This window comes from Delphinus delphis, chromosome 3 (genome assembly GCF_949987515.2).
Source record: "Delphinus delphis chromosome 3, mDelDel1.2, whole genome shotgun sequence".
Lineage (NCBI taxonomy): Eukaryota > Metazoa > Chordata > Mammalia > Artiodactyla > Delphinidae > Delphinus > Delphinus delphis.
In genome coordinates, this window is record NC_082685.1 from 60,224,781 (window position 1) to 60,251,139 (window position 26,359).

The window sequence follows — 26,359 nt, forward strand, 5'->3', positions numbered from 1 at the left end:
GTCAGTGCCATGGCTGACCCAGAGACTGACTGAGCCCCAGGGCCCGAGGGATGTGATTCCGGGGAGTGGGGGTGGGGAAGAGGGTGGGTGGTCTCCTAGGCTCTTGGGCAGATGGCTGAATTCAGTGACAGGAAATGCTCAACGTCACAGCACCCAGTGGGGAGTGAGCAAACCAGAAATGGAGAGAGCGAGGCGAGAAAACAAAGGGACATCAGGAGCCCGAGAAGGAAGGAAACTTCAGGGGCAGTAAGCAGACACGACAGAGCGAGACTCACCACGCGCGCAAAGCCAGGTGTGCTCAGCTTCCCTGGGACTTTAAAAGGAGAGCAGGACGTTTCCCTTGCCCTTCAGGAATACAGGGGCAGCCCCCTCCCTGTTCCCACGGGTGTGAGGATTACACTCCCAGAAGCGACCCTTCTTCTCAACCTAAGTTTCCAAGGTGACCCTCGTCCTTTCCGAATCCCCGGCTCGGGAGATCACACGGGCGCACGGCCGGTGTTCACTGGAGCCCCGAGGAAGTGGGGAGCTCGACAGACAGCTGAGGCCACCGTCCTGCCCCAGCACGGCCACTTGCAGAAGCACCGCCCTGGGATGGGGCCGGTTACCTGAAGCGACTGTCTCCCTTCAGCACGTCCATGACGGTGCCCACTGGGGGGGTCAGCACCCGGTCCATGGTGAACAGGGTCCCGTACCTGCCCCTCTTGTCGTGGGCGGCGATGCAGCTGTTCTCAATGCACAGGCTCTGTACCAAAGAGGGGCAGAGAGAGGCCAGGTTACCCCCAACCCAAAGCAGGGGCCTCCCGATTTGTTCAGGGCACGTCCTGACGGCTTCATCCGCAGAGATCAGTGAATATATACGGGGCTGCAGCGTCAAGACTAGGATAAAAGCATGTGTTTCCTCCAGGAAAGAAGAAAATAAAACTGGCGTTCCTTAAAGAAAGAAGAGCTATAGAGGCCCCGATAAATGTACCGAGAGGGCCCATCATGGGATTATTACGTGACACGAGAGGGCCGTTGACAACGATCAAACAAAGAGATCGAGTCTCTTCATTTATTTATTTAACAAATGACAACCGTCTTTAGCCAAATGGTGCTGGCTGGTCCCGAGCGAGGGCTATGTTGTGTTGTACTTCCTATTTGATATTCCAGGGTAACTATTGGGTTTGAAGAGAGAGAAGAAACAGGAGAAGAGGGAAGAGAAGCTTCTGGACCAAGGAGGGCTGAGTGTAGCTCCTGCTTATTGAACACTTTTTTTTTTTTTTTTAACACGAATATAGCTTGCATTTCTTGGAGCTGAGACAAAGAAAGAGCACGATTTAGGGCCCAGAACTTACATTACGGTAAACAAAAACTCTCAGTTTTTTGCCGCCCAGAGTTTCTAGGATCTGTCCGTGGTACAGATACTTGGAGGCCAGCTGATCTTTAATCATGTGGTTCAGAAGCAAATTCTTCAATCGGGCATCAATTGGAGGGGTTCCATCTGCAAGAGAAGGTGTGGTCAGGTCCAGACAATGCAGCAGAAAGCCCGTCCCTCCTTCCATTTGGAAACAGAAATTGAGAAATCAAGCAAGGCTGCCAATATTCCTTAACATCTGGCATCTTCTGAGAACTAAAAAAAAAAATGTCTAGATAATCAAGGGTGTTTGGAATTTTGCCCTAAGAGGGAGGGGTAGGCACGGACACAACTTGGCCCTTCTCTGCCTTCCCCATGGCCATGGCTCAGCTGTATCCTCACTCTGACGTCCTGCCTATCACGTTGGCAACTGACCCCGCAAATAAAAAGACAAGGGAGTGCTTTGCTCTCCCAACAGATGCACACTCTTGAATTCTGAGGACAAGACTGCCACGTGCATCCTCTGCTCTACCAAATGAAATCGCAGAGCCTTTTCACTTTCTGGTGAAGTCACATCTGCTTCTGGCTGAGCTGGGTGGAAGCACGAATGGTCCACGGGGAGCTGTAAATTGGGGAGGGTGCCGTGGAGGTGACAGCGATGGGGCAGCTGTCCCCAGAGACAAACGCACAGGGATGCCTTCCCCACGATACCTTTGAAGACAGAATTCATGGGGGCCAGGAGAGTCAATCGCTCAGTTCCAGAGAGATGAGTGCCAAGGCCAGCTTGTCTGAAAAGGTCAACGGCTGTGGAAACATCAGACTCCGCAGCCAACTCAAATAGCGTCTTGGCTATAAGGAAGGAGAACGTGGGTTCAAAAGTTAGAAGTACTGTTTTCATTTATCATTCGTCCATCCCAGAGCATGACATACATCAGCAGGAATGTCATCTCTTGAGTCAACAACCCCTCTAAACACTGCTGGGGCACAGCGGGTTTGTGTCATCAGGGGAATGGTCACCCAGAAAACCTCACCGGTTGGGGAAGTGAGGTGAGGCTCAGTTGGGCAGAGGGCCTCTGTCCCAGCCCTTGGTCAGGGTCCTGTCCAATGCTGGGGAGGAAGAAAGCATTTGTCTGTGTCATGGCTTCTGAAGAGCTGACAATGCCAGTGACCACACCCACAGAAAGTGTTCTTCTGGGTTTGTTTTTTCCTGTGAAATTCCCTCACTCGTTAGCAGTAGAACTGCCTGGAAATCCAGGATGGGGCAAGGATGCTGAAGGGGACCCAAGCCAAAGTCCATTCAGTCCTTTTTCCCTGGGTCAGTGCCCCTGGGATCCTTGCGCATGACTGAGAAGGCAAATGCTCTGAAGTCAGTAGATGCCCTCTGTGCCCAACCAGCGCGGGCAGATCTTCCGAAAGGCTTCCGTGATTGAGTCGCTCCCTCCCCAGACACCTCCAATGGCTCTCCCCTGCCCACAAGGTAACGCCTGGACTCCCAAGCCTGCAGCTCTCCAAAATCTGACTGCAACCTGCCAGGTGCCCAGGCTGTCCCTCCTGGAAGGCTGTGAGCTGGGTGCAGACAGGGAAGCGGCTCCCAAGATCCCCAAATTCCCCCAGCCGCGCCACCGTGGACGGCACAGGGGACAGGAGACCTGGCAGGCCCAAGGCCCCCGAGGCCTGGATCACCTGAGTCTGGAATGAGCAGCTCATCGATGAAGTGGATCACACCGTTGGTGGCCACGACGTCTTTGTTGGAGATGATGGGCTTCCCGTCGATGGTGAGCATGTCCCCGCTGCAGCCCACCTCCAGCGTGGTGCCCTCCAGGGTCTCCAAGGACAGCCCCGCCACGATGGCTTCGGCACACATGGCCGACTTCAGGATGTGGTTGTTTAGCAGGTCTGGGGGCCGAACAGGACACAGGTCAAGTCAGTGCCAGCCGGGCTGACCTGAGGCGCCAGTTCGCCGCCTGCCCTGGCTAGGATTCCATTCTCTCCGAGGCCAATAAGCAGACGAGCCTGGGGTACCACGTGGCCTGGATCCTCCTCTTTCTCTCCTCCTCCTAGCCTCTAAAACTAGTTGGGCTCCGTGCAGTCTACCTGAGTTTGAATCCCAGCTCGGCCACTTGGCAGCTGGGGGACCCTGGGCGAGTCACTGAGCCTCTTTGAGTCTCAACTTCCTCATCAGTCAAGTGGAGATAAGCACAGCATTCATCTCCTAGGGCTGATGTAAGGAGGACATGAAACTCTGAATGTGCGCACCCAGCACAGCGGCTGACAACAGAGTAAACGCCCAGCAAATGCTCGTGATTAGCTTCTCAGTACCTGAACTTCAGGGTGAATTCTCTTATTTGTATCTGAACTTCCCAGATAGGGGGAAAACTCAAATGAGTTTACCTTGGGATTTTTTTTTTTTTATCTACGACCTTTATGAAAATGTAAAGTGTGGTAGAAAAAGATGAAAACTGTAGCAAATGAAAGTTCTGAATTATTTATACATTTTATTTGTTTTTGTTCATTTTACCCCAAGGGTCTACTTAGTTGTCAGAGCCTGTTAGAGGTTGGGGATGGTGATCAGTAAGACATGGTCTCTGCAGCCCCATTCACCCCACCCGTAAATCATAAATAGAATCGTTTAATTACTTGCCCAAGTGCTGCTTTAGGGACAGGGCAGGGGCTGGGGGTGCTGAGGCTGCAGGAGCAGTGGAGGGGACGTGCCCCAGCCCCAGCCAGGCAGAGCCGTTCCGGGACTGTCGCTCACCAGGGTCCCTGGGGCCCTCTGTCTTGCGTGCTCACCACGGAGGCGAGTTCCAATGTGTCCTGAGTGTGGGAACCAAAACCGCACTGTCACAGGCAGGAGGAAGCTCTGAGGCCCTGCAGAAGTGCTGAGGGCCTTGAAGGCCAGTGCTGACCCGATTCAGCCGGTGGGGAAGACAAAGGACGGCAAGACCGCGGTGGGAATGAGGCCTTGGGGATTTAGTTTCTCAGGGAAGGAAGCTGAAGGCCGGGGGTGGGGAGGTGGGTGACCTGCCAGGGCCCCTCGGAGGGTGAGCCAGGCCAGGGCTGGAAGCCAGTCTGCGAACGGGCACTTCTCGTCCATCTGCTGACCCGCTAGCAACCAGGAGGCTGTCAGGTGGACCGTGGCCGCCCGCCCTCCGGCCTGCAGTGGCAGCCCCACACACAGCTCCCTCGCTTTGAGAAAACAGCTTAAAGTGGGAAAAGGCAGATGTGCAAAAGGGATACACTTGGGGTGTTTTTTTCACTTTATAATAAGGTGTTCTGATAGCTACAAAGATAAAAATGTGCTCCGTACAAAACATGTTTTAGGGGGAAAACGGTTCTAACTAAACAGCTAAAATGCTGAGAGGCACCCAAGTCTCATCTCCTCGGAAGCCTTCAGGACCCTCAGGCTGCGGGTGCCCACCTCTGCTCTCATCCCCGTGACCTTGGGAGTATCTCTGAGTACTACGCTCAGCACATCAGATCCCCAGTGACCCGTTTTTAAGCCTGTTACACCAACTAGGTTTAAACTTCCTTGACTGTACCATGCTCACTTTTGCGGCCTGGGTTCCTGGTACCACCATATCTGGACATAAGAGATCCCCATCTGTGCTTTCAGAAATGTGCCCTTTCCCAGCCCTGCATAGCTGGAAGGAGAACGTTTTACATTTATGGGGTGTCTGAAATGCATTAGGCATGTCGAAGGTGGGTTTAAATAGATTCAAAAGAAATGAAGTCATCCCTGGATTATATTTGGGAGGAGGAAGTGTGATTGGAGGGTTGGAGTGCACAGGGGACCTGGGGCCTACTCCCCTTTGAAGGGGACCCAGGGACCCGCAAGCAGCATCTCAGTGGTCCTGGAGTTGGGGAGCTGGGGTGGCAGGGCCTGGCCTCCCCTCCTAATCTCCCTCACATGCCCTCACATGGTCCTTCCCTCTCCTCCAGCAATAATCGATACTCCTCCTAACTTACCAGCTCACTGAGAAGGTTAGGAAGGACTCAGCAATGAAGAGTCAAGAGTTGACTGTTTCGGGTTTTTCATTGTAATTTTGGATTATCCCTGAGGCCCCCGGCCAGACACAGGAAGAGTTCAAGGGTCAACATGATGATTCCATTTCGAGGATGCCAGCACCTGCCACCCCCTCCCCACACCTCCAAGCTACTGCCCACTCTGGCAGCCTCACTCTAGCTTTGATCATTTGGGCCTTGAACTCTTCCAGACTCTGGCCACAGCTTGCTTTGGACCTCCAGCTCCACCTCCCTCCTCAGCCCAGCTGTGTCCCTGGAAAAAGGCTGCTGGATTCCTCACCCGCCCCTCTGACCAGCGCTCTGCTGTGGCCTCTGCAGAGATACAGCCAGTTGGGCGCAATGGGACAGGACGGCAGGCAGCGTGTCTATCTTGGACAAGAGCAGGCCTTGGCCTTAGTCTGGCCACTCCAATGAGGCGGCAGCAGAAGCCCAGGGGTGCTCACCTCTCAGGGCCTCTGGGTCCCCCAGGATCCGGTTCAAGGTCTCAGCGGGGATTTTCTCGAAGGCCTCGTTGGTCGGGGCCAAGAGTGTGTACTGGCCGTCACCTTCGAGCAGGGTGTTGAGCCCCGATGCAGCCACGGCAGCCTGTGGGGAGGGGAGAAGACGCAGCGTTCCCTGAAGGCTCTGGGCACACATGGTCTCACCAGTGCTCCTCTGGAGGGATCCAGACTTCTGTAGAAGCCCTGGATGAAAAGATAGGCTGAACCGAGGCTGACATCTTCCCACGGCCTCCAGGAGCCTTGCCAGCCTGAGCTCCGCCCACTCTGACCACCTCTTAGCTGCTGCCCTGCCTTTCTCCTTTCCACCCCGGGGCTGTTGTCCTGCTGTTCCCTCTGCCCTTTCCCCCTTCTTTGCTTCTCTGATTCCTATTCGTTCCTTGGGCCTTGACGAAAATGTCGTTTCTCTAGGTAGTCAACTTGGCGTTGCCCAGCCCCTGCCCCCGCCCCTAGATGAAAATGAGTCTATTAGACACACTTGCACAGCTTGCTGTCCTTCTCACATCGTGCGATTCAATCGTTACTGGCGATAATTATTTGTGTGGGCTCCGTGAGCCTAAGGATGACATAACCCCTTCTCTACAGAGCAGGAAAATGATCTTCTAAGAGCGTCCGGCTGCTCCCAGGATGAGACACACTCCTCGCAGGGTCTGCAAGGCCCCGTAGGATCGGGCCTCACCAGCCTGGCCACTCCCGCCTCACCTGTTGGCTGCCTAGTACTCTTCCCTCAGCCCTGCAGGCCTCCTCCCTGCTCATCCTGCTTCGGAGCCTTACTCGCGATCTCCCTTCTGCCAGCTCAGCTCTTGCCCCTGTGTCTTGTATAACTGGCCATTTCCAATATTCAGGCCTCAGCTGAAAGGTCACCTCTTCCAGACAGACCCTTCCTGGACCAGCCGGTCCCCACGGGCCTCCTCTGCTCACCACTTACTGCCTGACTTCACAGCACTTAGCATGACCTGTGACTGCCTTGTCTGTTTCTTGTCTGTGTCCCCCAGAAGAATACCAGTGCCAGTGGGGACAGAGCTTTGTCTTGTTCTCCTCTATCCCTCGGGCACACAGAGCACACCTGGGAAGCAGCAGGGGCTTAACGAGTATGTGTTAGCAGAAGGACAGATGGGCATTCGAAAGCGCCAAAGGGAAGAAAAAAGGAAGGGATATGTACCAAACCTGAACAGTAAGAGGACGTTACTCAGTGGGGACCAGCTGCTATTCATCAAAAGCTGTGCCGCCAACTCTGTGGGAACATTGTCCCCCTGCAGACCCCTGACCTTTGAGTGACCCGGAAGGAAAGCATGGGAAGAGCTTAGAGGGCAGGTTCCCTAGGGCCCTCCAGAGCCACTTCCTGAGGACACCTGAGTGCCAGCCCAGCCCGGGGATGTTTGTCTCTCTGTGTTGGCGATCTCCAGGGGAAGAAGCATCCCACGCCCACTTGGTATCCTTTGTGGTCAGGAAGTTCTCCTTGAATCGGGGCAAAAACCCTGACGGAGCAGCCTGTGCTAACTTCCTCTGAGCGGCCGGTGCCAAGAGGAAGGCCCATTTGCCACCCCAGTAGTAAGATAAATGCCTGCTGGGCAGGGGGGCAGGAACAGCGTTCTGGGGCCCCAGAGCAGGCAGAACTCAGGCCAGAAGTCTAATCCCAGACTCCATGCCTGTGTCTATACATGTGTCCTCTCTGATGATCAGGGCTCCAAGGAAACAGGGGTATGGCTACATCAGGGGTCCCACGGTGGGGTCGTGTGATCCAGAAGATCATGCAGGCTGAAAGGCCATTTATCTAGTCCCACACAAGAGAACCAGCAACGGGGAGGAAGGGCCCTCCCACCGCTGGAACCCACAGTGCATGCCCAGGCAGCCCACCTCTGAGCTTCCCAGGGGAGTCAAGGAAGGGAAAGTACATAGGAGACCAGCAGGGGGAAGTTCCCCGCAGGGAATTATGATGTCTCCTTGGGGTCAAGCTGACAGCCTGATTAGTGGACTCGCCGTGTTCATGGGCATTTCAAGGAACTTGCTCCATGTCACCTAAGCGCCCACGAACATGGAGACATCCTCCACCCCTCCCGCAGAAGAAGGCCCTCTTGGGAGGTGGTGGGTCCCCAGCTGGGCCTCCCCCGGGGCAGTCCCTCACCCGAAGGGTCTCGAAGGTGTCCTCGATCTCGATGATCTGCTGGATGTTGTTGGAGATGGTGGAGATGACCTTATCGATGAGGTGCACCACACCGTTGGTCGCATGGTGGTCGGCTTTCAGCAGCCGAGCACAGTTGACAGTCACAATCTGCCCAGAGAAGGAGCAAGCGTGAGCAGTTAACACCTCGGAGGCACGGCCTCGAAGGCCCAGGCGGGGAGAACACAGGACAGAACGCGGCTTCCACGAGTGGCAGAGAAGCAGGTACAGGAGGCAGATGGCTAGGCACAGCTGACCTCACCCGCGGGACACCACCCGAGAAGCCAGCCCCACATGTGGACCGGGCGCGGGCTCGGGGGGGCACGGGGCAGAGCTGTGGAAAGCGGGATGCCCTACCCCGTTGGGATAGTGGTGGATTTGGATGTTGGAATTCTGGTACATGGAGGTGAGGGCCATGCCATGTTTCAGCTCGTCCGTCAGGACCCGTCTGTCCACCATGTGGTAGCGGAGGGCGTTGAGCAGCTCGATGTTAACGTTGCTCACCAGTGAGTCCAGTACTTCCTAGGAGGAGGGTCAGCACGGCAGTGAGGGGGCTGCAGGCCCCACGTTCAACAGAGGGGTCCCTGCCACCCTGGGAAAGGTTCCCCGGGGACCCCCATTCTGCCAAGGACCCCCACCCGTGAGCATCAACGTCTGTCTGGACACTTAAGTGGATGGGGCATTGGAAGCCACCCAGGGGGGCTTATTTTAGCTCAAGTGTCATGGCTTTATCTGAGGGCTTAAGGAAGACATTTCCTGAGACGGTGGGAAATCACTACGGAGTCTCAGTCACAGCGTCCCCAGTACGGGTCCCCGGGCAGAGGGAGGTCATCTCACAGCTGGCAAGGAAGCCCAGGCCTCGTTGCTGGGGGCGAAGATGGTGAAGCTGCCGGGCCCTTCCATCTCGGGCCTCAGCTTCTCCGTGCGGTCCGTGTACAGCTGAGAGGTGGTAGCACCAACGACTCCCAGGGTCTCGTACAAGTTGGAGAGCGGCAGGGCTGCAGGGGCGGAGCACAGAGCGGGGATGGCCTGTGGGATGCCCCTCCAACCAGACCACACCCTTGTCTGAGATGGGATGGTACACCCGCTGGAGAAGGCCAGAGAGCCTGCTGTCGGGGAGCCCAAAAGGCTGGTCACGTGCTCCTTAGAACAACTCCACGGGCCAAGTGCCTCCCTACTTGGACTGAACTGATTGGTCATTCTTAATCATTTTTAACTAAGGCAGAGCAAAGCTTTTGTTCATAGACATTTAGATAACACGGGTGGGAACATACGCCGGAAACAGATATCCCAGTTACAAGCTAGCCTTACGGATCTATCTAGCTGTTTTTGAAACTGGTTCCCTAATGGCCTCCACCAGAATGAAACAGATCTTGGAAGTACTTTAGGTATTTATAAGTAATAAAATGTTATTTCCTGAAAGTAGCCGGAAGCTCAGGAGGCCCTTCCCCTCACACAGGGAGCTTCGTGTTCCTTTTAAAGGGCCTGAAACTAAGGCCCAGAGGCTGGGTCCCACCTTCCAGGTCATCTCCTTCCCCATCCCACGTTTCCCACCTGTCCTGCCACTTAAGTCAGGAAGGCCGCGGCTCCAGCCCATGCCGAGCACACCCGCTTCGTGACCACGGCACCAACCCAATCACCCCCTTCCTTTTAAGTCTCAGTCTCACATTCTCAACTAACGAAATAGTGAAGATTTCAAAGTTAAAATAAAACAAAAAATCCTCCTCTGTACAGTCCCCAGGGGTGTGTGGGACTAAAGGAAAGGATCTAGGAAATTCACAGGTACCACGTTGTCTGTGGACCTGCACGGCCATCGTGGGACCCTACGAGCTCCATTGGGATGGCTTCCAACAGAGTGAGGTGGGGTGGCCTGGTGTTCCCAGCCCAGCCGGAGACCAGGCCCACGCCATCCACTCTCCAGCAGGGCTGATGAGAAACGCTGGATGTGTTTAGAATCACTCCCAGCCAGAGACAGCAAGGCCAGAAGCCTGTGCCTGGTGCAGAGGGCACAGGCAGGTCAGGATCGGAGTCTGCTCCCCCAGCGTGTTAAGCAGTCGGCTTATACAGGAAGGAGCAGCGCAGGAAACCTGCTGTTTCCAGCTTCCATCCTCTGGCCCTGTCATGGAGCCCCATCCCTCGGACCCCCATTCCGACTCTGCTGCCCTTCACGTGGGTGCTCCTCTCTCCCTCCTTCCTTTCCATCCGTGCCAACAGGCAAGGCTTATTCACCTGCTGGACAGCCCTTCTCTCCCGGGACCTTCTCATATCCGGGACAGCACTCGTAGCTGATGACTCTGTAACGAGACACACAAGTGTGTTAGGCAGGACTTCCCTCCCCGTCCCGTGTCATCAGCCCTCGCTCCGGGAAGGGACACGATGGGGCGCATAGCCTGCTCTCAGAGGAGATCACACGCTCGGTCATCTTTGTGCCTTTCGTTGGCAAGAAGCTTGTCATGCCTCTTCAGCTTTGTACAAGGTGCCCAGCAGGTGCCGCCACCTACAGCCATGCAACCGGGATACAGTCAGAGGATGGCGGCAGCATATCCGCGGTGGCGTTAGAAAACATCCTCACCAATAGTGCATCTCCAACACAATTCATGGGAAGCCAGTGGGCAGCATTCCCGAGAGGCAGCAGGGAGGAGACGAAGGAGCCCTGGGCCTTTCTGGCTCTGAGTCTGCCACTAACTAAACCAGACCATGCCAGCCAGTCCCGTCTCCTCTCTGGGCCTCAGTTTACTCATCTGTAAGATGTATGCATGTATCGTGCAATGGTCATTGGATTAAACAGCCCATGCTCTTCTGGTTCTCTGACGTACTAACCAAGAAGGGTAGTGTATTGTATATATGATCAAGTTTTTTCTCAATCTTCACGATCACACTTTAAAATAAAAACAGAGCCCTTCTTTTATCAAGACGCTTGTTCTTCTGTTTCTTTAAATTAAAAACAAAGTTTTTATCAATGAAAACATTATATAGTTTCAAAATCTACAAAGGATTCTATAGTAAAATGCTCCCCATCCACCCTCAGCCCTCAACCATCTCCTTGTCCTTCCAGGAGGTAACTGGTTACCAGTTTGTGAGATTCTTTGTATGTGGATGAACAAGTCTGGCCGTTTATGGTTTTAAACTTTGAAGTCATTTGGCAGAAGAACTTAAAGCCTCCTCTTCTAACTCAGACTGGTCCACTGTGGAACACTCACCACCTCCTGGAGGTCTGAAACGCAAAGCTTCAGCTAAAACATCCTGGTGAGACCCAGAAGACTGAGAATTTCCAAGAACGTCACAAGGAAGGAAGCGTTCTAGGGAAGACCTGCTTCAAATCAAACCCCCTGTCCCGTTGAATGCCACCCCTGTACCAGCGGCGTGAGCACAGCCCCTCCTCGGAAGCCCTGGAACCAGAAGCCAACAGCCCTGTCCTGCCCCTTCCTTTCTTTCACATGGATGTGCCCTTCAGGACAGGAGAGGACTCAGCCTTGAATTGCAGCCGCTTTACCACAGAACCGCTCACCGCGGCCACTCACAGGGTGTGTGATGACATCACCAGAAGAGAAGCAGGCAGATCAGACAGAAGTCTGGGCTTTGGAAGGGGGGAGGGTGCTCTCAGTGAGCCCAGGACATTCTGCTCTTACTAATTCCACTGGAGTTGTCTCAGGGAAGCCCGGGTGAGTCATGTGACGATGAAGCCTGGCTCATCTGTTATCCACGCTTCGTCTTCTGTTAACTCATCTTTCAGAGACAGATTCGTTAGGATTCTCAGGCTGCTAGGGAGCTGTGGGTGTCACTGTGCCAGAAATGAGCCCCCAGGACATTTCTGAGGAGTGACACCATGCACATTCTTCTCTGCCCTGCTCTCTCCATCCTCCTGATTTCCTCTTCCCCCTTCTCTCCCAGCCTTCCTCCCAGCCTTTTCCTTTTTAACCTTTCAGCCCTATTTAAAAGGGTTAAACAGGCTGGTGGTCTCAGGACTGATCTTGACTAACCCACGGTTTTCTCTTTGAAAACCAGTCATCTTCTGCAGCAAACGTGAGATCTGACTGACGCACAACCTTTCAAAGGCAACAGGATGTAACTAAACAGGAGACTAGGCTTGTCATCCATCAGTAACTAGCAGGGTGGCCTTGAAAGTCCACTTCTCTCTCTGGGTCTCAGCTTCCTGATCTTTTGTAAAATAAGGTGAAGTTAAAGTAGATGACCTCTAAGGTTACTTCCAATTTCACACTCAGAATTCCAGCCAATGGGATTATTTCTAGGGGGTAGAGAAGCACGTTTTCAAAGTAGGATAGTGTCTGCCGGCTTCTCGTAGCTAAACCTAGGGAGAGCCACAAGCCTTGGGCCCACAGGACCGGGAACACGCACGCGCGGAATCTCAGGCTTTCTCTGATAAATGCCAGGGCTCTATGGCTGGGGTTGAGGAAGTGGGATTTGGTCAAGCCCCCCAAAGCTTAGCTTCTTTCTAAAAGTGCCTGGTGACCTTCCCTGGAGTTGGAGAAGCACAGTTGGAGGGGGGATCTTCTCCTCAAAGCCTTCATCATCTCTGGGATCCCCCATGCACATGGTGCTGACACTCCATGCCTTGGAGCCCCCAGCCAAAGACTTTTCTGGCCAAAGACCTTCTTCCAGGGTGTCAGCGTCTGAGTTCCATCCTACAAAGCCACAAGAGAGCTCGATAGCTCGGGGGCCTCACCAGGATTTCCTTGAGGACAACAGAAAGTCAGCCCCCCAAGTGTGAACTTGCTGGTTCCTGTGGCCACGTGTGTGTGGAGGCGGGGAGAGATGGGGAGAGTGACAGGAGAAACGGAGGCTGCCGGGCAGGGGAGCAGGGACAGACGTAAGCAGGGACGTCTCCGCGTGCAGAAGGAAATGCAGAATGGAATCAGAGCTGAAAGGGCTCTGGGGGCAAAGGGGTTTCTTAGGATCACAGCTGGGGAGGGGCAGATCTAGGACTCTCCCCACATTTCAGCAAGTCCAGACCCTTTTCCGTTGCTCTTGACAGTGCACACGTTTGGGGGAAAGTGGACTGATTTGGAAAGTCTGACATCAAAAGGACACAGGTGGTCTCTCCGATGTGATCAGAGCTAACCCTTGTCAGCACTCACTGCCCCTTCTCTCCAGGTGGGCTTTCTGTACCCGTGTCCCACAGGGGCTGGACGTGGGGGACACACCACCCCCTGCAGGGGCTCAGCCCCCTAGCCAAAGGCTTTTTCCTGGTTAGCTTCTCCTAACCCTCTCGCCCTGCTGGCCTCTCCCTCCTCTTCCCTTGTGCTACCCATATTCTGGCATCCCCGGCACTCTCTAGGTGCATGGGGTGAGCCACGCCTCTCACCCTCAGCCTGGTAGCCTTATGGGTTGAAACGCTTCCACAGCTGGCTGTTACCCTGCTCAACTATCCCAACAACACCAGGTCTTTTCAGAACCAGCCTGCCTGGCCCTGGAGAAGCAGAGGGCAGCTGTAAATTGCAGACCAAGAAGACAGCCCACTGAGGTGATCCTGACCAAACCCTTCAGGACTCACACGCCCTTTTCTCAGCCCCGTGTGCCACCTTCCTTGGGCTCTGGCCCTGGGGAGAACACACATGCTGTGGGGAGACGGGCCCCTGGGGCAATCACAGAGTCATGGTTCTGATGGAGAGGTTCATCTCTCCAGGATGAACGCAGGAAAGGATGGACACAGGGAGGCCCCCATCTGTGCCTCCCTGGTTCCCTGGCTTCCCTGCACAGAGAGAACCAATCTGCTGGTCTCTGGATCGGATCTTATCAGCAAAAGCTGCTCTGATTAAAGGCTCCTGGCTTCTCCTTGGCCTGACACAGTCCAATAAGCAAAAACCTCAGAAAAAGTATATCCTCTAGGGTAATGAGACACTAATTTTCTCATTCCAACTTCCCAGGTCAGAAGAGCAATTTGAGGAAGAAAGTCAGAGAAGGTGCCTGACTTAGAAGGGCGTTTGAAAGAGGCAGGGGTGGGGTGCAAAAGGTAGTGTCAATCCAAGGCCTAAAGAATTGAAATAAAGTCTCAAAGCTCTCCTCCATTCCCCTCCAAAGTTTTACTCACGACTGGATAGAGAGAGAAGCATTGGTTTTTCTCTTCCCAAAATGATTTTTCAAGGAGGTAATATAATAAGTTAAAACAATCACTCTCTCCCAAGCATGCTTCACAATTTTGGCCGCTGTGACGGCTGTAAACACCTAGGGATTAACCTGACTCCGAAGTAGTGCGGTAAGGAACGGAGCCTGAGAGCCAGCTTCCTGTGACCGAAGGTAAACCGTCCAGCGTGTCATGATTTCCAAGGGAATCACTGAACAAACACAGGCTGACGTGGTCTAGACAGGCGCCTGCCTGGATGGGTTCATTTTCCGCACTCAGCTGAGCTCTCTTAAGCCTCCCAGGAGAAAATGAAAATCTTGAGCCCCCTGGTAAAAAAAAAGGGCTTGTTTTAACCTACTGTCTACCACTAAAGACTCCACCACTATCCCATTCACCAGGGTCCAGCTTGGCGAGCGATGAGACGGAACCTTGGGAAAACACACTTACATTTTTTGGTGACGTCTGTTTGCACATGGTTTGTGAGGGTATTTGGGTGGGGAGGGCTCCTGGATGCTGGCTGTGTCTCCTCAGTTCCCATGCTCTCCATCTGACTAGGGAGGGAGTCCCCTTGCAACAGGGCTTCTCAATGACCACCAGGCTGCGGGTGAGCAACCAGGAAAAGGTTGGTGGCTCTGGGCCAAAGGGCCTCTGTTGATCCCGAGGAGGCCTTCTCCCTGGGGCTTAGAGTCACAGGTTTTAGGGCTGAAGAGAGAGATCTGGGGCAGTTGACCCAGGCGCTCCAGGGCTGCTCACGTGGGCTCCCCCCATGTCACCAAAACTAGCTGCTGGGCTTGGTTCTCCCCCGGGGGCAGCATGTAGAATGACTGGACCTCTCCCACTTACCAGCGGATGACTGAGCAGGTTGCTAAGGCTTTCTGAGCCTCAGTCTTCCCCTCTGTAAATGGGCGAACAATCACACTGATCTTAAGGGTTGATTGTGAGAACTGAACGAGCTAACCTATGAAAAGCACTTACCAGCTACTTGATATTAGTTACTAAGCACTCAGTTGTGGAGCTTCTTCCTAAAAAATTCCAGGTATAAACTTCAAATTGAAGTTAGGTCAATAACTTCATTGAAAGCCGTGCCTTGCAGGAGACCACTGATCAAATCCCATGTAATAAATGCCCCATAACACAGCTATGAAAGTTAACAGATAGGGTCCATTGTGGTTAGAACAAATCACAAATTTAGGGACTTAAAACCACAAAATTTATCTTACAATTCTGGATGTTAGAGTCAGAATTTGGCCTTACGAGGCTAAAACCAAAGGCTGTATTCCTTCCAGAGGTCCTAGGGGAGAACCTACTCCTTGTCTTCTCCAGTTCTAGAGGCTGCCTGCATTTCTTGGCTTGTGGTCACATCACTCCAACTTCAGTTTTCATTGTCATATCTCCTTCTCTGACTCTAACCCTCCTGCTTTCCTCTTACAAGGACGCTTATGATTATATTAGACTCATCAGATAATTCAGGATAATCATCTCCCCCCCACCCCCTCCAAGATCCTTAACTTAACCATATCCGCAAAGTCTCTTTCCTTTGTAAGGTAACATATTCACAGGTTCAGGGGTGAGGATGTAGACAGCCTTAGGGGGTCATTATTCTGCCTACCATAGGGTCTTACCCCAAACGGTACATGGGTTCATGTAAATACTCAACAGAACAAGATTCCCTGTCAGCTAAGCTGACTCCTAGGAGTCTACAGAATGGGAGAGAACCTTCAGGAAGCACTGCACAACAGAGGTGTTTGGCATATGTCAAACCTGAGTTATTTCAGAGCAGGTTAGCCACGCGGTCCCAGGGGGCTGCACAGGGAATATGAAACAGGGAAGGAGGTGCTGGTGTGGGTCTGAGGATAGCTTGTCACCCCTAGATGGCTTCTCACCATCCTCTTCTTTTTCCTCTTGGGACCGAGGCTGTGGGATACAGGAGAGGGAGGAAAGGAAGGCTCTTCCTCAGCTTCACTGCAGATGTCCCTGGGTGCCCTGCCCGAATGAGATCTACAGGTAACAGCTCTGCCAAATGATGGAAAATCTCGACCATACACCAGCTGGCTTTGGTAGAAGTGAAATGTCTAAACTTGAAGGCAGTGCTGAAGAAGTATTAATATTTCAGCCCCTGGGCAAAGCAATGCTTGCTACTAGAGAAGGGGGAATGTCCTGCCAGCTCATCTTGGCTACTGTGCCTGTGAATTGCGTTGCTTGTGAAACAACGTTAAGTCTTTTGGAATGGGCAGCTGCCACCCCTACCTGCTAGCTCCTGCGCTGGCCCTCCCTGTGCCACACTGAGGATGCCTGAGCTCCTGCTGTGATTCATTACATCCCCATGATGTCAGCTCTGACTTGGCTGTTAAATGGACCTCCCTCTTGCCGGGGCTTCTACAAAGAAGGCCTGTCAGAGGCAGCCAGGCTTCCCGAGCACAATTTCCTGCACCACTGCTTCAGCTGCTGTATGTAAAAATGTTATGGTTACTGATCATCACCGAGGACTGAAATGACCCTCTTTGCTTGATTAGCTGTTGGATCACACTGGTGCTCTTTAGGATCTGAAGTTAAATGAATTTCTAAGTAATAAAATTCACTCAAGTCCCTAAATAGGGGCCCACTGGTAACTACTTCCTATAATAAAATCCATGCATCAGGCTCGACAAAACAGCACCAAGACTCTTTTCGGTAATACAGAAAAGCTATCGTCTAAAGATGATGGATGCGGTGGGCTGATGGGAGTGCTGAGTGCTGAATGTGGCCATTCCCCTCCCTCCCTCTGTGGAGGTGGAGTCGGGGCCTCACTGCAGCAGACATTTGGCTCCAGGCTCCTGGGTCTCTGCATGACCTCACCCGGCAAAGCCTTCATCCCTTGGTCCTGTACTTAGTGCCAATTATCTGCTTTCAAGTTCAAATTCTCCTGTGGGTCCTGGGCCCCCTGGTGACCTTTGCTGCCATGCATCCCAGTGCACACCTCTGCTCCAGCCTCTTCCCTGGAGTCACGCTAGGAAGATCCCCACTGCCCAGGCTGACCACATGCTGAGAATGCCCTCTTTGCTCCAACCACAACCATGCTTGCGGTTTCCCAGTCTGGTCATCTCCCAACTAAATGCACCAAGGGACCCATTGTCACCAGGATGACATCAACTCCAGCCAGCACAACCCTCTCCTCTCCTGACCAGCTATGGCACTGAATTCCCGGTGCCCAGATGGCAGCCCCTTCATGGGTCTTAATCCCGGGCACAAGCAAACTACAAGGCTGCCCCTTCTCAGCTCTCTCGGGGACAGTGGAGATGAATCCAACCACTTCCCCTTTCCCTCCCTGAGTTCTCTGGATTTCTCCCCGGTCAGCTTCACCTTCCTGACGCTGCACGCAATGTTCCAGGAAGGGACCTTCTTATCCTGGATCGTGAAGTGTTTTTTTTAATCAACTCATGATTTTCTGTCCCCATTTCCTCTTTTATTATTATTATTATTATTATTTTTATTTTTTGCGGTACACGGGCCTCTCACTGCCGTGGCCTCTCCCGTTGCGGAGCACAGGCTCCGGACGCGCAGGCTCAGCAGCCATGGCTCACGGGCCCAGCCGCTCCGCGGCATGTGGGATCCCCCCGGACCGGGGCACGAACCCGCGTCCCTGCATCGGCAGGCGGACTCTCAACCACTGCGCCACCAGGGAAGCCCCCCATTTCCTCTTTTTTAAGCTGCCCAAAGCAACAGAACATCGCAGAGTTGTAAGTGCAGGTCATCCCCTCTGGCTTTGTAAGACCAGCTCAATGGCTGGGACTGGGCCCTGGGCTCTGCTTGGCCCTGCTCTGCACCTCCATTTCCCCACCCACACCTACCAGTCTATTCCTTCCCCCAGTGCCCTGTGCTCACTGGTGCTGCACCATCACACCTTAATGACCCCTTATCAAGAACATTTGGCCAACATGCAGCTGTGCCGCCTGCACCCGTCCTGGCACATCAGTGGAGAAGGGTGCAGGTACCGAGAGCCAATAAGTCAAGGCGACTCATCACCCACAACAGCGTCAACCTGGGAACTGCTGGGGAATATTCCCAAGCTACTGTTAACTAGTCAGACAAATGCTTCAACACGGGCCACCCTGAAATATCATGGCCAACGCCACCCTGTTGCCAGCTTGACATCCTAAGTGGGTCCCATTTTTAGGGAAACCAGAAAGAACAAAAAGGTGGCATCTTGAAACCCAGGGCTCTGAGATGCTTGATACCAGGGCTTTGGTCATCTTCCAAGAAGCAATTATGTGAGGCCTGGCTCTGTGTTTAATTAAGTAATTAATTGCTTATTTTAGTAGATAATATACACACATGGGAAACGTCAAAGAGTACTGAAGGTATTCTTTTTTTTTTTTTAACTTGGGTTCCAGGTAAGGATGTGTGGTATATTATTTGCATAATCTCTTTTTGTCCACAGCAGCAAGAATTCTAGCTGGGGGTTTGTTTGCTCCCTAAACCTGGGAGGTGGGTCCTCTTAGCTCACTCAACTCTTGCCTTTGTGGCTGGGCTTGGTCAAGTGGGGAACCAATTGTCATGGCCCTGCCCTTGACAGGCTCCCAGGGAGCTACTGGTCTCTCCCCACCTCTGCCCTGATCTACAATTTCCCTGATCCATACTAGAGTTGATAACTGTGTTAGGACACAGTCAGGGTCACAAGTTGGGGTATTTATTTCCAGGTACATCTCAAGGAAAGAGCGTTTTCCCTTCCTTCAGTTAGAGGAGACATCTGCTCAAAAGCAAGTCACAAGCAATACATTTAAAAATCCCTAACATGGGGAAGGCTTCAAGATCATGGCTTAGCATCTCTTAATCCTCTCATTACACAGATGAGAAGAAGGTCCGTTCCTCACAAGTGGCTCAGGGAGTTATGCACGGCACATCTTCCTGTCTATAGGAGAGAGCCAGCTTTGAGATCTTTTGATGGTTGGTGCCAAAATAGATTAGTTTTCCCCAGAATTCTGTTAGAACACGCAGACCGCAGGGCAGTTGGGGTGAATGCCGTCTCCCTCCGTGCTGTGTTGACAGAGGCACCAGCAAGGCCTCCTGTAACCACAGGTGTCCACACCCCCCGTGTCTCACTTCCGTTTGAGGAAGGCTAAGATTTGCAAATAACAGCAGGTGGCATTTACTGAGCACTTACTATGCGCCAGGTACCTAATTTAGCCTCTTCTGTGCATTATTTCATTCAATCCTCATAACAATCACATAAGGTAGTCCTACTGTTATTCCCACTTTACAGATGAGGCAATTGAGGATTCCAAAGGTGAAGCCACCTGCCCAGGTAAGTGGCAGAGCCAGCCCTTGAATCAGGGAGTCTGAGCCTGTGTTCTTAATACGCTATGCTGTCTTATTATGCGCCTATTTCTAGGCGCTCTAAGTCTTTTGGATTGCAGAGCAGGAAGCGGGTATAAGCTCACCAATGGGCCTTCTTTCCCAGAGTCAGAGGCTGATGGCTTCTCCACTGAATATTTGTGTTTGTATCACTTAGTGAGGATTAGGAAGCACACACACACACACACACACACACACACGCACACCATGTTTCCTGTTTCTTGCAATCCCAAGTCAGCCCTGAAAAATGTATCCAAGTATTGTCAGGAGCCTTAAAAATGAAAAACAAAATTGGCCAGCCTACAAAAAACACCACTCCCAAGCACACAGTCCCCTGACATGTCTGCACACGCATCTTCATGGCTCCAGAAGGCTAGCCCACGCCCAGGGGCGACTGCAGTCCGTGCACATCGAGGGCAGCCTCCCCAGTGGCTGGCGGTCTCGGGTAGTTCCAGATACTCACGTGGATTTGCCGCAGATCTTTCTCTGGTACCACTGCTTGCAGTTGGTGAAGTACTTCTTGTTGGTGCCAATGACCTTCTGCACAGCGCACACGTTCGGGCTGAAAACAAAAGCTGCCGTGTTAGCAAGATGGTCAGCATGTCCACCCACCTCCACATCCTTCCCACCATGTGGGCCCTCCTGGGTCACCAGAATGTTCTAGATATGGAGAAGATACAGTCATTTCGGTCTTGGTTCCAGGGGCTGACTTGGGGGTACATTCTGGCCCTCATGACCTAGATTTCCAGCATCCCCCTGAAAATATCCCCCCCCAACACCGATTTAAAAATTGTCAAAGTATATCTCATACAGTGATGTAATTTCATTTAAGCATTCTTCTTTGACACAGACATTTGGTAAGTGTAACTACAAACATCTTAAAAATTTTAGACTCCGTGTTATAGATGGAGAATATCAGCTAAGTAAAAGTGGTGCGCTTGCTAAGAACAGCAGCTTAGAGAGGCCCCCTAGCCTTCCTCTGCACCTGTCCTCCACACGGAGCCCAAACACTCACAGGCTTTAACCTGGCCTCCCTGTGGGCATTGCTGGTCCCGTGGTCATGAGGTCCGGGCCCCAGCACCTCCCAGGCAGCTCCACACACAGACATCCTCTGCGTCCCTAGGCAGTTGCCTGGCTCCCAAACACGGCCTATCTGAAGCGTCCACCCTGGAAACTAGGGGGCATGGCCAGCTGCTGCCAGGACCTTGGAAGGAGATGCTCACTCACTGAACTCAGTCGTTTATTACTTAGGCCCTGGCTTGCATCCCACTCCCCGCAGAAAGCCCTCTTCCAGTGCCCCAGGTGACACACTTCTGTCCACCTCTGACCGGTGATACAGCCCTTGTTTGACGCTGGCTACCAAACAGAACCCAAAACTGATCAGGGCGTGTATGTCTTCTCTTCAATTACCCTCCAAAGAACCCCGAGGGCAGGTGTGCTGCCTTGTTCTTTCTTTCATGTTCTAGATGCGGCTGAGCACCAGATCAGGTGCAGCGGGGCCTGGAATGACCTGCTCCCAGGAGCACCCAGCTCAGAAGCATCCTGAGCGACCCTGCGCAAACACCCAGGTTCTGCTGAGAAGTCTGCTTTCCCAGAGACGTGGGCTTTTGTCTTTGCGTATTTTACCCGGTGTACCAAGTTCTGACCCAAACCATGCTCAGGCCATGTGGTGGCAGGACAGCTACTGGGAGCCCCTGGGGAAGGAGGCAGCTGTGGCTGTGTGGTGACAAGTGGGGGGCAGTCTTCCTGGGCCGGAGGCAGGCAGTTCACCTGGCTGAATCACAAGCCAGAGAAGAGCAAAGCGGAGAGACTACGGGCTTTCACAAAACCTCTACGCCCAGAGAACCTCAGGTGTCAGTTCTAAATATCATTTCCTCTGATACCTTACAAATATAATCAATTGGCATCATTTGAGATGCATGGTGTTTTTCGGGAAGACACTGATACCGCAGTGAGGGCAGCACCTGCCGTCCCCATCACATGGCTACAGGAACTTGGTCAATTCTCAAATACTCAGAGTCAGGTTATTGGGTGGGAGGGCACACTGACCCTTTACCTCTCTGCCCTGTCTCTTCTACCACCTGGATGTCACCTCTTGTCCAGTTCATGGTTCAGCAGGCAAAGGTGAGTGGGCCAAGGAAGCCCAGTAAACATTAGTGAGTTACTGTTAAGAACCTGAGGGTGAGAGAAGCTGAGGCTAGAGAGGAAACCGCAGGCCAGCAGGGAGAACAGCCCTTATCCCCTTGCTCCTGGCTGGGTCTGACCAAATGCCCACAGCCTCCAGAGGATTTTTACAGAAGCCAACTTGCTTCTCAGTTTGCTGCTCGGCCTTCATAGGTTACAGCAGTCCCAGATAACCCTGAGAGAGCCCCCGCTGGCCACACTCCAGCCATAGGTGCTGTTTATTGCTGGACAATTTCAGAAGTTCTTCTATCTGACCAAGCAGGAAACAATTACTGTTGATGAATTCCCTGCAACTTTCCGTAGGCGTTTGGCAAAATCTTCAGTGTCTCTTGTGGATGTGGCTCCAACATTCCTCTGCGGAGCGAGTTTCCACTGCCGCTGCCCTTTGAGACAGGAGCGGAGGCTGGGGGTCTCTGTGACGTACTCCCTCTCACATCGGGGTGGGAGGGGTCGGCTGTGTACACAGGAAATTTATGCTGAAGTTTAATCAAAATGAGCACCCCATTTCTGGGCCTTCTACCTCAAGGACAACAGCTCTGCTGTTCAACTTGGATTTGAAAATCAACTGCTTCAGAAAATTCAGTCCAGTTTTGGTTGTTGATATTTGGAAGTGTGACTGCATTTTTACTTCTCTTTCAGTACTGTTTTTTTCCTTCCCTATAGCAACACAGATAACAGCCGGGAGTCAAGAGACCACATCATGGTCCCTAGTTTCCCAACATATTTCTGTGTTTGGACTAAGTCACTCCACCTCACCAAGCCACAGTTTCTCCATCTGTAAAATGGGAACGCACACTACAGAGCTCACTGTGTTGTGGTAATAGATGAAAGCAAAAGTGGTGACGGTGATAAAGGGTGAGCAGGGCCTGCTTATTATTTCTTCCTTCACGCCATGTGAAGCACACATACATTTCCGTTAAAGAAGAGCTTACCTTTCCCTTCCCACCAGATCTCACTTTAAAAGATGGCGGGAGTTTGAACAAGGTTATCCATTTTGCACAGGGTGCCACCCACAAGGGCAAAGTCAGGCAGCCCGGTGAGGTTTTCAGGGACAGTTAGATCAGAGTAAACGCAACTGTGTCTGCAACTGTTTGTCACAGTTCACCTGCCTGCGTGTCCAGACTTTATTGGGGGAGGGTGCACACCAGGGACTGCTTAGACCATCCTGTCCATCACAGATCACTATAGGCCTTTCCAACTGCACTGCAAGCAGCTAATCGAGAGGATTAGCCTGCAGGGGTGGGGGGAGGGCGGGGAGGGAGGAAATTGATCTAATGTCTGAACTTTAAAATAAAGAGCATTTGCATTTAAAAAAGAAAAAGAAAACCTATTTTCCAGCTGGTCTGTGGCTTTTCTGGGCTTTGACAGGAAGGAGGCCTGCCGCAGAGGTGGCTCCTGCTGGAACCCTGTCAACACCATTGGGGAAGCTTCACTGCGGAGCGCACAGAGCCACCATTCCGGGTAACAGTGCTGCAGGGCACGCTATTGGGGCTTCTTCTTGACTTAGTGCCTAAGAAGATACAGCAGGAACAGAAACCTCCCAGGAGGACTGCAGCGCCCAAACAGGACATGCTCCATTGGTAAGAAAGGCAGAGGGACAATGGTGAGCTGGGCAGAGACAATGACAATGCCAGGTGCTCACATTCTGACTTTATGCCTCGTCTCCCCCTCGTCTTTCTGCCCTGTCCCCTCACCCTTCTGTATCCGGCCTAAGTCAAAGGGGCATCTTTCACTTCCCGAAAGCCCCCGGGACATCCCCTGTGCTCTCCTCTCTCTTGCAGGGTGCTGAGGCTGCAGCATGGCCTGGATGGCTTTCACTCTGCAGAGGGGTCAGACTCACTCTCATCAGTCCCCTCCCCACAGCCCTGGGCACCTGAACGGCCAAGTAAGGCCACAAGGCCACACACAGGCAGAGGGTACAAGGATGACTGCTCCCAAGGAGGGGGCGCTTTGAAGGGCGGGGAGCCAAGGCTTTGTAAAGCCCTATGGAGACAACACTGATCACTTCCAACGGTGAGTTTTGATCTGAGTACAGATCTGCCCAGTCACTTGGTGGTCTGGGAACCACCTGGGAGCAAATGCCAGACCCAATGGCATTCGGGCTGTGACACGACTGTCCACATACAGTTCTACCTAGTTGTGAAAAAGGAGGCGGTGCACCCAGGTGGGCTGTAAGCTGCAGCACAGCCTGGCCATGTGTGAAGCGGGAGGGCCTAGTTTGGGATGTAGAAACACTGCCCACCCCTGCCTGCGTCTGGGCCAGGGTCTTTACCAGGTCAGACCTTTTGCCTGGGTTTGCCCCCTAAAACCAACACATCTTCAGTGTCTCAAAGGAATATCTGCAATGATAACGTCCCAAATTTACAAACCCAGCCAGTGTTTTAAGAGCGATTCCAATCCCAGCTCCAGTACGTACTGAAGGTCCGTGGGGAAGTGGTGTGTCCCCTCCAGACTGTTTCCCCATCTGTACAATGTGTGCGAGGCTCAGCGCACTCTCCTGCTCTTCATCTGCCCGGGGAGCAGATGCCGCGCTGCCCTTGCTGCGCCTGGAGAGCACTGTCTGGTGCCAGGTCGCGGGTATAGGCCTGGACAGGTGAACAGGAGCCTGGGGGCCTCGGTTGCTGCCAGCTTGTGTGGCCCCAGCGACACAGCTGAAGGTGCTGGACAAGGACCTGGCTGGACTGGAATCTGTGCCCTGCTGGGTGGGCTCCCTCTCTGCCCTGGCCACCTTCCCACGGTGATTCGGGGCAGAGAGCTGCCAAGCGCTCTCCGCTGGGAGAAGCTCAAAGCCCGGGGTCCCTCTCACGCTCTTGGCCTGAGTTGGGGTGACGGGTCAGCTCTCCCATCCGCTTCCTCTACACAGTGCCTCCCTGCTGACTTTCCTCCATCGTCCCCTCCTCCCTCCCTCCACCTCCTGCAGGGCTGGTCCCTCCGAGCGTCCCACACAGCCTGCTTTAGGCTCGGGCTTTGTCTCCGGCGCCCCCAGCCCGCTCCGACGGCCCCGACGCCCAGTCCCTCCGCCCCCCATGGGGGCGCCCTCTTACCCGTGCTGCCGACCCCGGAGGCGGCTGTGTTGCAGCACCAGCTGGTAGGGAGATTTGGCGGGGCTCGCTGGCGTGGCGGCGGGGCCCAGGGCCAGTGCCAGGGCGAGGGGCAGTAGCTGCCCGAGGAGCGCCATGGAGCGAGAGGCGGCGCGGAGCGGGCGGTCGAGCGGTGCGGGAGTGCGAGTGCCGTCGCCGCCGGCAGGTTAAGTAAGCGGAGCGCAGGGAGCCGCCCGAGGGGCGGGGAGCGGGCGGAGGGCGGGCTGCGGACGCCCCGCGCCCCGCCCACTCCCCCTCCGTGGCCCAAGATCGTTCACAACTAGCCCCTCTCTCCCGTGCTCTCCAGCGTCCACCAACGGGCCTACGGGGCCTCACTCCTTCACTCCCTCCTCGAGGTTTGCAGGGTCCTGAGTCCGAACATGCCTCAGCGGTCTCAGGCCATGCTGATTCCCACAATATTCTACCCATCACACTTGCCTCTGCATTCCACGCGCACCTCTCTCCTCCCCCAGCTTGCTAACTTTAAGATGGATAGGGAGTAAATCTTTTGATTGACAGAAGACTATATATATATATATATATATATATATGTGTGTGTGTGTGTGTGTGTGTGTGTATATATGTGTGTATATGTATATATGTGTGTGTATATATGTATATATATGGCAGGTTTTGTTAGACTCCAAGCTACTCTTGGAAACCGTGGAGAAGGGTGGGGTCCGCCACCTTGGTACACGCTCATTGTCTTTTTTTTTTTTTTTTACATATTTATTAGAGTATAATTGCTTTACAATGGTGTGTTAGTTTCTGCTTTATAACAAAGTGAATCAGTTATACATATGTTCCCATATCTCTTCCCTCTTGCGTCTACCTCCCTCCCACCCTCCCTATCCCACCCCTCCAGGCGGTCACAAAGCACGGAGCTGATATCCCTGTGCTATGCGGCTGCTTCCCACTAGCTATCTACCTTATATTTGGTAGTGTATATATGTCCATGCTTCTCTCTCGCTTTGTCACAGCTTACCCTTCCTCCTCCCCATATCCTCAAGTCCATTCTCTAGTAGGTCTGTGCCTTTATTCCTGTTTTACCCCTTGGTTCTTCATGACATTTTTTTTCTTAAATTCCATATATATGTGTTAGCATACGGTATTTGTCTTTCTCTTTCTGACTTACTTCACTCTGTATGACAGACTCTAGGTCTATCCACCTCATTACAAATAGCTCAATTTCCTTTCTTTTTATGGCTGAGTAATATTCCATTGTATATATGTGCCACATCTTCTTTATCCATTCATCCGATGATGGACACTTAGGTTGTATCCATCTCCGGGCTATTGTAAATAGAGCTGCAATGAACATTTTGGTACATGACACTTTTTGAATTATGGTTTTCTCAGGGTATATGCCCAGTACTGGGATTGCTGGGTCATATGGTAGTTCTATTTGTAGTTTTTTAAGGAACCTCCATACTGTTCTCCATAGTGGCTGTACCAATTCACATTCCCACCAGCAGTGCAAGAGTGTTCCCTTTTCTCCACACCCTCTCCAGCATTTATTGTTTCTAGATTTTTTGATGATGGCCATTCTGACTGGTGTGAGATGATATCTCATTGTAGTTTTGATTTGCATTTCTCTAATGATTAATGATGTTGAGCATTCTTTCATGTGTTTGTTGGCAGGCTGTATATCTTCTTTGGAGAAATGTC

General features: G+C 52.8%; 1 protein-coding gene across 1 annotated transcript in view; it reads right to left on the minus strand.

Moving 5' to 3' along the window:
* The window catches only part of TGFBI (transforming growth factor beta induced), a 32,480-nt gene extending 7,637 nt beyond the window's left edge, over nucleotides 1-24,843 (minus strand). Inside the window, exons 1-11 of the mRNA XM_060006929.1 lie at nucleotides 24,656-24,843; nucleotides 19,891-19,989; nucleotides 10,244-10,308; nucleotides 8,852-9,012; nucleotides 8,372-8,536; nucleotides 7,979-8,125; nucleotides 5,800-5,941; nucleotides 3,017-3,229; nucleotides 2,045-2,182; nucleotides 1,335-1,480; nucleotides 606-742 (exon numbers count right to left, since the gene is read on the minus strand). Of these exons, the coding sequence (XP_059862912.1) occupies nucleotides 606-742; nucleotides 1,335-1,480; nucleotides 2,045-2,182; nucleotides 3,017-3,229; nucleotides 5,800-5,941; nucleotides 7,979-8,125; nucleotides 8,372-8,536; nucleotides 8,852-9,012; nucleotides 10,244-10,308; nucleotides 19,891-19,989; nucleotides 24,656-24,789 (1,547 nt within the window). The 5' untranslated portion in view covers nucleotides 24,790-24,843. The remainder of the gene's footprint in view (nucleotides 1-605; nucleotides 743-1,334; nucleotides 1,481-2,044; nucleotides 2,183-3,016; nucleotides 3,230-5,799; nucleotides 5,942-7,978; nucleotides 8,126-8,371; nucleotides 8,537-8,851; nucleotides 9,013-10,243; nucleotides 10,309-19,890; nucleotides 19,990-24,655) is intronic.
* Nucleotides 24,844-26,359: the final 1,516 nt, after the last annotated feature.